The 10,369-nt window shown below is 48.8% G+C and overlaps 2 protein-coding genes across 2 annotated transcripts; one reads left to right on the forward strand and one right to left on the reverse strand.

Annotated features, from left to right (window-relative positions):
• Positions 1-375: 375 nt before the first annotated feature.
• LOC126541674 (uncharacterized) lies at positions 376-3,693 on the forward strand. The gene is made up of 2 exons (XM_050188542.2): positions 376-739; positions 2,581-3,693. Exons 1-2 carry the CDS (start codon positions 611-613, stop codon positions 2,992-2,994), a joined length of 543 nt encoding a protein of 180 aa, XP_050044499.1. The 5' UTR covers positions 376-610; the 3' UTR covers positions 2,995-3,693.
• Positions 3,694-4,305: 612 nt separating this feature from the next.
• On the reverse strand, positions 4,306-6,178 carry LOC126541451 (uncharacterized). Its single transcript, XM_050188186.3, has 2 exons — positions 5,497-6,178; positions 4,306-4,709 (listed from the first exon to the last, which is right to left on the reverse strand). The coding sequence occupies exons 1-2, from the start codon at positions 6,070-6,072 to the stop codon at positions 4,482-4,484; spliced, it is 804 nt and encodes a 267-aa protein (XP_050044143.1). The 5' UTR covers positions 6,073-6,178; the 3' UTR covers positions 4,306-4,481.
• Positions 6,179-10,369: the final 4,191 nt, after the last annotated feature.

Here is a 10,369-nt window from a genome sequence, read left to right on the forward strand (position 1 = left end):
AGTTTGCTAGCCTACACGTGGGGAGGGGAATGGGGAGTGAAAGAGAGAGAGAACATGAGTCTATACCGCACTTTCACATGCACTAAGTTAGGTGTAGGATGTCTATAGTCGAGCACTCAAGTCTGCTGCCTTCAGGTAGTGCAGAAGTGCTCGAACTGCTTTAAATTAATTAAATTATGGGGTTTAACGTGCCAAAACCACTTGCTGATTATGAGGCACGCCGTAGTGGAGGACTCCAGAAATTTCGACCACCTGGGGTTCTTTAATGTGCACCTAAATCTGAGTACACGGGCGAACTGCTTTCTGGGCTAATGAACTGTGAGGCCAGGCTCCCAAGATCTTCGCTTCTGTAAATGACCTGTCATCCAATCTATTCAAGGCACACTGGAGAGTCTGACATTGGTTGTCAACGCGAGTCACACGCATTTTGGCACATTTCCATAGGTCTGATCAGCGCAGCAATATCCTTACCGAGCCTCACGCTTACACAGGGGTCGCCGCCGCTTCTTCTTCTGCGTCGGACCAAGGCGTGGCGGAACAGCGGCCCCTGCGAAGGGTGCGTCGACAGTGGCGTTTCATCTGCCGCAGCGACGACAGCTTCACTCAGCTGATGACCAACGTGATGGAGGTGAACCGCGAAGTTCTGCGGGCCACCGCACCGCTGCGCGTCGGCGACAGCGAGAACCTGGGTCTTGTGTGGCTGAGAAACGGTCGCGTCTACAACCTACACACCATCAAGGTCTCGTTTTTTTTCTCCCTAACGCATGCGCAGCTACTCGGGGTGAGTCACCGCGCGCTGCAGGAACATAGAGTATAGGACGCAACGTAGCTCTCTCCACGATACTCTGCTCACTACGCGCACGTGCTCGCTATGACGACAAGTCTGTTCACAATGGCAAAGAGGGGCGGTTCGTGTCTCTAGTTTGTCAGGGTGCAGCCTCAAGTCAAGCACGGATCACTTGCTTGTGCACGGGACGACCCCAACACTGCGCATATATCTCGAATGCGTTTCTCCTAATTGATGTACAAACTACGCGACGTGCTGTAATGTCGAAGGGAAAATTTCAGTACTGGGAAAAAAAAATTTTTAAAGAGGGATAGATAGATAGATAGATAGATAGATAGATAGATAGATAGATAGATAGATAGATAGATAGATAGATAGATAGATAGATAGATAGATAGATAGATAGATAGATAGATAGATAGATAGATAGATAGATAGATAGATAGATAGATAGATAGATAGATAGATAGATAGATAGATAGATAGATAGATAGATAGATAGATAGATAGATAGATAGATAGATAGATAGATAGAGTATGAAGAGATTTAGATAGGGAAGCTAGCAGGAAAAGGGTTTGGTTGGCTCACGCGACACAGGGTAAGGGAAAAGAGCCAACAGAAAGATGAGGGATCGAAGCTTCCTTGAACACATGTGACCACAAGAACGATTTCGTGTGATCAAAGGCGATCACACAGGATAGTTGATCTCAACAAGAAACAAAACGCAAGGATGTTTTCGGAGCCTTGTAGGCCGACGAACGTCGACATATGTTTTCAAATATCTTGCCTGTAGACAAAAGCCGGTTTTCCAATTGGGCGCAGGCGAAGAAAGGCTTCCGGATTATTGAGGAGAGCTTAATAAGGCGTAAGGCAGTAAACCTGTAGAATTCGTTAACCGCCGCCACTAAACGTGCTGCGGTGGGACAATGTAGCCCGCGGCTGGGTGCAGGATAAATAGAAACCAATGACGCGGCCGAAAGGTACGACCGCAGTGTACCCAAGGGAAACCCTCCTGCTTGCAACGTGCGAAAGAACCCCGAGCTACTTGCGTTAGCTCACTGCGTGAAGCAAATTTGCATTACTGAAATTACCCAGTGAACAAAAAAATGGGGGGCCGTCATGGGAGCAGAAAAAAGAGGGAGAGAGATGATAAAGACTGAGGAATAGGGCGTTTAATGATGCAGCGTTCTGTAACTTATCTTGGCCTGAGATTAACTCGATAGGAAAGAGCTACAAACGCAAGTATCATTTACCTTTGCAATTCGTTTATGCTTTTTTGACAGACGTGTGGTTGCGTTCTTTCATAAAACACCCTGGCTTACTAAAATTTTGCGCCCGCTGGGTACTACAGATCATCACATGACTAAATATCTTAAAAAGGGGTGTCCAGCGCACACTTGATAGACAGCTTTCTACAGTAGATGTAGATGATTCGGCGGGATCGCAGCATGAGATCGAAGCATGAAGTAGAATAACAGAGCGCGACACGCAGTTCGTTTCAGTCATGCGCGCTGCCCCCAAGGGGGTACCGGATAATGAGCGCTGTGGAAACTGCTCATGCGCACCGTCAGTGCGATCGCGACCGACCGAAACAAAAATAAGGAATGTTCCCGTCTATCTTGTTCGCACTGTAACTAAAGAGGTATTTGTATACCGACACACCCAACTTGCTACTGTTTATCACGTGCACAACGCCGTGTGTACACTCTCGACGCAATGAATCGCGGTAGTGGGTCGTGCAGTGCTGAAACGGAAAACAAGAAACAAGCGCGCCCACCCTCTGTGTGCGCAGATCCGTGACACGTTCACCAGCGAGTGCAACGAGACCACCATGAACCTGGTGTTCAGACTGAACCTGGAAAAGCCGTACATCGTGTTCGACCTGTCGGCCCCCTTCGGCAGTACCGCGCTTGCCGGTGGTCAGCTGACCGTCAGGGTTGACTCGCTCGACGTCGACATCGGCCTCGTCACGCCAAAGGTGAAAAACAGCGGCGACAACGCCGAGCCGTGGGTTCCTTTCGCCACGGTTCGCAGAGCACACAACCTTCGGCTCGAGTTCACGGGGATGCCTCCGGCCACGACGGCACTGACTTCTCTGCTGGCGCTACTGCAACAGCTGATACCATCTGTGCAGACACGGTTGTTCGAAATCATACTGACTCGCATATTGAGGAACTACATCGCAACAACGCCGATTCCTTTTTGAGCCTTGAAGAAGAGAGGACACGTCGAAAGAGAGAAAAGAAGGAGCGCAGAGTAGTTCTCCAGAGCTATCTATAGGCGGGGTTAATGTAACAATTCTATTTCAATGATCCTTCCTTTTCGCGCTCCTTCAGCGGCCCACGTCATCAACGGAATCGATCAGCCGGCCGTGGACGGTGGATGATAAGAGTGACATGGAATCGAGCAGAAGGAATCATTACATTATGACGGCACCGGTTCCGCTTGGGGCTGTTCCAAATAAAATACGAAAGATTAAATGAACGTTGACGCTATATTTGGGGGGTGCTTTTGTTTGTTGGTTCTTCTTTGACTAACGTTTGCTAAAAGAACTTTCTTGATGCGCTGTAGTCGGCGCATAATCACTCAGACGAACACAGGTACAGAGCACATACTCACAGAGAAATTAGAAACAAGAAAACTCAGGAAAGACGCAACGCAGTTTCCTGGCAGCGCCCTCCTGGTAGTCTGTTACCTACTAACCACGCCCCTTTGTTTATGTAGCGCAGAAACAGCGCGTATAATTTGCACTCACTCTATAGGCTTTTCTGGTGTTTACAAACGAAGGCGCTTTGCTTCCTGGCTTCGCTTGGTATAATACCCCGATACATTTTACCGATAAGAAAGGAAAATATGGAGGCCACAGTAGTATACTGCTGCAGTACTTCTGCTCTGCAACAACCCAGTGACTAAAACGTACTCTTGCGGACAAAAAATACCCAATAAAATGATAGATTTCAATACATTGTCCAAGAAGCGCGTTTTCCTTTTTTGGGGGGCGGGAGGGAAGTGGGGAGGGGGGGTGGAGTGTTGAGAGGTAGTTGCAATGAATTTCGACCACTTGGGCTTCTTTAACGTGCGCCTAATGCACTCTACACATGAGCTTTTGTATTTCTCTCCCATCGAAATGCAGCCGCCGCGGCCGGGATTCGATACCGCGACTTCGTACTTAGCAGCAAAATGCCAAAGCCACTAAGCAACCATGGCGGGTGTTACCCAGCTGTTGTGCCTATATTACTTTTGTTCAGGTCTCGTGTTACCCCATACTGCGGTGCCTGTACTACGACTTCCGTGTCGTACGATCATGCTTTGTTTGTTGCGCGAGCTACGGTATGCTCAAGAACTGAGAGCCATCTTCGACTGTTTCCGGAGCTTCCCTGCCGTTCTGCCCACACTCACTTCAGTTCTCACAGCGCAGTAGTTGTAGTAGTAGACATACATACATACATACATACATACATACATACATACATACATACATACATACATACATACATACATACATACATACATACATACATACATACATACATACATACATACATACATACATACATACATACATACATACATACATACATACATACATACATACATACATACATACAACTTTATTTGTTATGCGTAAAATGCCGCGAGGAAAAAGACACTCCACAAATTGTCTAAACGGGCAGGCCTAGAGGCACGGCGCCCTTAGAAGGGTAGAGACACAGTCTGGATGAAGCGCTGCAGCAGCCTGCAGATCAGGATGTCGAGCAAGTCGGCCACCACGTTGGGGGAGACAGAATTGAGCGTCGTGAAGAGCGTCGCCAGCACCGCTGAGAAGCCCCCCGTGACGCCCGGCTTGCCGAACGCCAGGCCCTGGCTCACCACCGTCCGGTAATCGATCAAGCGAGAGCGCGCCTGGCCGCGCAACTTGAACTGCAGCGAGAAAACAGAGAGGTGCGTTTTATTGAATTCCTAGTGGTTAAGGCGTACATTATTGATTGGAGTCATCCGGGCACGGAGAAGTATAGGAGTTTGGCTCAAAGGGGTAAGGGCTACGAATTTAAATGGCGTTCTGAAAAGGCGCCAGAAGAGACAGGCTCTGAAAGTTGGTGCGCTGTGACTGCATAGTGTTGAGTGCTGGCCAACAATGAGCCAGATTGAATTTCTTCAGTAAAACCCACCAGGCTGCTAAACATTTTGATAAAACGTCATGGAAGTCGTTCGTAAGGCAGCACTAACTAACACATGCTGCTACGACTATATATACCGTACTTATGCTGTAAGTACAGTATAGGCTGGGTACTGGCAAAAGCTGTGCAGCTGAGTAGAGCCGCTAGCCACGACTATTCATCTCTTAACTTCATACCACTGGGGCTTTTCTTTTTGCTGCAGTAATCCAACTCAACCCAGCGACGCGGTTTTTCCACGAACGTATGCATCGCGAATGCAAGAATCATCATCCGTCATCACGTGACAAGAGCATCCATGGTTGCACACTGATCCGAGGAGGAGGCCCTTGTCCTGCTAAAGAATAGGTGCACGCTAAAGAACCCCAGGTGGTTAAAATCAATCGGTCAGTCAATCGATCGATTAATCAATCAATCAATCAATCAATCAATCAATCAATCAATCAATCAATCAATCAATCACTCAATCAATCAAAGTTTCGCGCCAGCTGTTACCGGCTGTCTGTATTTTCGCTCGCGATCCGCACGTATACCTTGGGAACTTCGATGGTGACGTTGGCGGCCATCTTCTCGTACGAGAGCACGAACAGGCCGCCCATCAGGGCACCGGGCGCCTCCCAGTCGAAGTGGAACTCTGGCGCGTCCAACGCCAGCGGAATCACCACCCTGATCCAGAGATCGTCGCTGTCGCAGTCGCTCTCGATGAGCCCGAACGGTCGCACCGTGTGCACGTTGTACGCGCGACCGTTCCTCAGCCACAGCAGGCCCAGGTGGTCGGCGTCGCCGAGCTTAATCGGCTCCGCCCTCCGGATCACTTCGACGTTGGCGCTGATGATGGTCCGCAGGAGACCCGTGGCGAACTTGTCTCCGCTGCAGAAGAACCCCTCTTGCCGACGCACGCGCGAGCCTGAGGCGACGCGAGCGACCGCTTGAAGTGCCACAGCGAGAACGAGGAGGCGGGGAAAAGCGCAGCATCTGGCAGTGTGGCTGCACAGGGCGCGGCGGTTCGGCCTGAGGGCGGTGATTTGCCGAGGCGAGGCACCACGCGTGCCTGAGAGCCGTGTGCCTCCGAGAACGTCCGGAGCATGCGATCTGATTGCCGGTGCCATAAGTATCCCGATATTACGAATACCTTTGGGGTTTTCGATTTACGTGTTGCTCGTATTTCTTGTGAATGTAGCTGTCTCCAGCGCGTCTACCGTCATCGTTGATGAAGTGTCTACGCAAGTCCATGTAACGCAAACAGTCTGCTATTAGAAGTGAGCGATGTTTATCATAGTAAACTCACATCGATGAATATCTGATAAAAAAGGGGAGGAATATAATAATTTAGAAAGCGATATGGCACAGGGAGAAAGAAATGTGGTAGGGAGAGCCCCAGTCTCTTCGATAGCTTAGTAAGTTTACACTTTTTTTTTTTACTGAGCCCGTGAGCTGCCATTTTCTTTTTTCTTCCTCTCGACTGCATTATTCAACAATGTGAGTTACAAAAGAAAGCGCTGGCTCGACCAGACTATTCTATATTTCTGACGTTGCAGAGTCACGGGGCGGACGGGGTGCAACCGTGAAACCGCCAACCAGAACACGCTGTTCCCTGAACGCAGGATTTGCACAGCTTGCCGCCGTATACTCAGCAAAAAAATGCATTCCGACTAATTATCTTATTCCTTTTTATTTCTTTTGCTTCTCCTTCTTTCTTTTTCGATCCACAATCAATCTCGTGGCAACGTTCGCTCTCTCTTTCGTCTTTTTATCGACTTCATTTCATGATCATCTCGTATACCTTGGGCGCCCTCCGGACGTATAATGATGCTTTTGCTTTTGATACCATTTCTACAAATCCAATTTCACTTCTTTTCTTCCCGCCTTTCCTTCACTTCATTGCGTGGTTAAAACGAACTGATTTTGTGGGAAGGCCAAGCGTAAGTCCAACAAAGGCTTCGGACCATATATTAAAGGACTGCATTTCCGTGGTTCAGGCGACGACAACTATGAAGACTGGCGCATAACGAGCAGGAAGCCTCTCTACGTATGGCTCCCTGGGTTAAGAAGTAATCTTTTATACGAATGCATTTACCTTAAGCAGTGAGGCCTTTATAATTATTACTTTTGTTTTCCTTTTACTTATTTAGCGCTCAAATAAACATGGTTAATCATTCGCTCGCTCGCTCGCTCGTTCGTTCGTTCACTCACTCACTCACTCACTCACTCACTCACTCACTCACTCACTCACTCACTCACTCACTCACTCACTCATACTGTACACATTCGCGTAAGAAACGCGAAACTGCATTCGCCGGGTTCTTCACTCATACCAGCTGTCTTCATCAACCCGCACGTGTCTTCGCTGTTATATCGAATTTATCAAAATTACCCTGCAGCCATGCTTGCGAAAGTGTGCCCGTATTTAAAATGCAGCGCGCACGCCAGCGCTCCGCTGGAGCAGGCTATAGAGTCGTTCTGGCAAAAATGTGCTGTGCTGTCCCCGTGACAGCCGACTTATTATCAGCGATAGTGCGCGGGCAGCTTTTTATTCTTATGAATGAAGGCTTCGCTAACTAAGGTAGCGCCTTCGCATTCGCAAAGCTTTTACTGCATGGGCTGCAGTTTCACAAGAACAGATGTCAGCGAATCGGATTAGTGACTGAGTCGATAGCGAACGCTTTTACAAGCAACAAACTATTTGTAAGAACTAGGACCCGTAGTTACGAAAAGCACTGACGGTATAACTGTTCGTAAGAGGGAATTCCAGTCAATCGCGATGTCAGACATTATTAGCGAAGGCGGCCGGACAATGGCAAAAAGCACTTAGCGACGAAAAGTTTTCTGAATTCAGCCCGAGAAACTTTGTGAATGCGCATCCAGTTTTACATTGCGATCTAGTTTGCTGAACGGATTTAATAATGTGAGCAATGCTTGGCAGAACAGCGCTGCCTCTAACACCAAATGATTCTTGGTGGGTTTCTAAAGCATAGCTCTCTTTACCTGTTCTCCATTGTTTGGCGTTGGCCCTCGCCAAACCCAGTGGCCCAGCTTGGACACTGGGTACGTGTTGGCTAAACCGGACGTCCACCTGGTTGACCTCCCTACTTTTCCTTCCTTCCTTTTCATCCTCGACTGACCTGCCGAGTAGATAACTTGGTACTCTGGTTATGTGCCCGAATAGGCAATTTTCGGCGGGCTGCTGTCTGGCCTGGTACACAAGTTGGCTCACTGGGTACGTGCCCGAACAGACAACTTCGATCGCCGCCCACCCAGCACATTTCGCAGGATAGAGGCGGTTCTTCTTCGCCGAGCCCAGACCGGCCAGCTTCTGTCACCAGCAAGGCTACACCTCATCAACCCGCACTCATACCCGAGCCCTAAGTGCCCGGCATGCCCGGCCAGAGGTACGGCCGAACATCTTCTGTGGAGTTGCTCTGACTTTGACACGGTCCGAGAAAGGACACTACGCTCCCTGGGCGGGAACCGACCTGGCACCCTGCAGGAGTGGCTCGACCCGCCATCGCACATTGGGCTCAAGGACGCAGTCCAGCTTTGGAGTGCTTTTTTGGACTTTTTCAGGGACAAGGAAGGGCCTGGCCGCCTCTTTGCAGAGCCGACCTCGGGACCACTCCACCTCGAGGAAGAAGAGAGCACCGGTCCCCCTCCCCCATAGAGCACCCCTTTTCTGCCGCAAGGCTTGGCCTATTAAACGCAGAAATAAAGACGTATTAAAAAAAAAACTACTTCGACACTGGGGCATGCGACACTGGGTGTGTGCCACCGTGTACGCGCCCATTCTTGGCCAGTCGCGAAAAATGGATTTGCCACTGTGATTACACGGGGTACGAAGCCTTTAATGTATTTAGATATGTGTCACACACCTCTGTGCATACACCTCCCATCCAGTATACATGCTTCCTTCTACCATTAAAGCATCATACATCGTCTTAGGGTTAACCGAGGGGCCCGATTTTATTAGTCATATCATAAGAAGTCAACAAACACTGACACCAAGGACAACATAGCAGAAATTACTTGTACTCAATAAATGAAATAAAGAAACGATAAATTAATGGAAATTAAAGTGGATTAAAAAACAACTTGCCGCAGGTGGGAACCGAACCCACCACCTTCGCATTTCGCGTGCGATGCTCTACCAATTGCGCTACAGCGGCGCCGTTTCCTCATCCACTTTCTTGGGTATTTATGTGTCCTAGTAGAACCCTGGGAGTGTTAGCCAGCGCCATACAGGAGTAGCTCTGACTTTGTGGGCGAGAGCGTCAGCACCGTGCTAGTGAGGAAATACTCTGTGATGTTAACTGCTTCTTGTAAGCTTTCCTCTAATCTGGCTAGCCACCCTCCGGGGACTCAGATGGTGAAGTCGTCCGCATAGATTACATGCCGGACATCTTGGATGCCAGCCAACCTCTCGGACAGCCTGTTCATAACGATATTAAAGAGTAGGGGTGACAGCACCAATCCCTGGGGTGGGCCGAGACAACCTAGAGGAAAAGGCCCTTCGGTAATCGTCCACACTCTGATAAACGTTATGCGCTCACCAAGGAAGGATTTAGTAAAGTTTTAAAAATCTGCTGCCAAGATTGAGCTAGGATATCTCACCTAGGATGACTTTAGCTAAGTCTAGGGCCACAACGCCCATCACGTCTCTAGTACGGTTTTCAATGATTGATTTTTTTAATAGGAGCATCGCATCCTGCGTGGAGAGGGAAGGTCGAAATCCAATAAAGTTGTGAGTAAAGGGGCAATGTCGCTCGATTTGACTTGATATGCGATTATGAGCTATATGCTCTATGACTTTGCAAAGGCATGAAGTGAGCGAGATGGGTCGGAGGTTTTCCATGCTGGCAGGTTTTTCCGACTTGGGGATGAAAACTACCTTGACCGCCCTCCATTCATAAGGGACTTACCCCGACTCCCAGACTCGACTGATCTCATTTGGTAAAATCTATATTGCCTTGTCATCCAAGTTCTTAGGAAGTTTGTGATCCCATCTGGTCCTGAAGCAGACTTGCTAGTGAGGTTAAAGAGGACGCGTCTAACGTTTGATACGCAGGAGACTTCATCAAGGAGTGGGGCACCCATCCCGGTGTATTCCGGGTATGGGACTTCCTCTGCCTCCCTGCATGCGTCACTGTCCTTCCAAGGAAGGTAGGTGTACAGCATGCTTTGAGCGATATTGCTTTTCGTCATACCATGCCTAGTTAGGCATTTGATCATTCTGTCTAAAGCTAGTCTAGCTCTTCATTTGGATTGTTTGTTTTTAAGATTTCTGAGACGGCCCCATTTGCTGCCTCTTCTCATACGACTATCCGTTTCCGCACATGTTTCTTCCCATTGTTGCTGCGACAAAAGTGCAGCGTGTGAGTCAATTTCCTTGTTTAGAGCTGCAAGTTTGGCCCT

Source organism: Dermacentor andersoni, chromosome 2 (assembly GCF_023375885.2).
Source record: "Dermacentor andersoni chromosome 2, qqDerAnde1_hic_scaffold, whole genome shotgun sequence".
Classification (NCBI taxonomy): domain Eukaryota; kingdom Metazoa; phylum Arthropoda; class Arachnida; order Ixodida; family Ixodidae; genus Dermacentor; species Dermacentor andersoni.

Excerpts from the sequence above, each read along its gene's own strand:
- LOC126541674 (XM_050188542.2), top strand. The coding sequence starts at position 611 with ATGACCAACGTGATGGAGGTGAACCGCGAAGTTCTGCGGGCCACCGCA. Across the intron at positions 740-2,580 it reads ACAACCTACACACCATCAAG|ATCCGTGACACGTTCACCAG; the intron begins GTCTCGTTTTTT and ends CTGTGTGCGCAG.
- LOC126541451 (XM_050188186.3), bottom strand. The coding sequence starts at position 6,072 with ATGGCACCGGCAATCAGATCGCATGCTCCGGACGTTCTCGGAGGCACA. Across the intron at positions 4,710-5,496 it reads TCACCATCGAAGTTCCCAAG|TTCAAGTTGCGCGGCCAGGC; the intron begins GTATACGTGCGG and ends TTCTCGCTGCAG.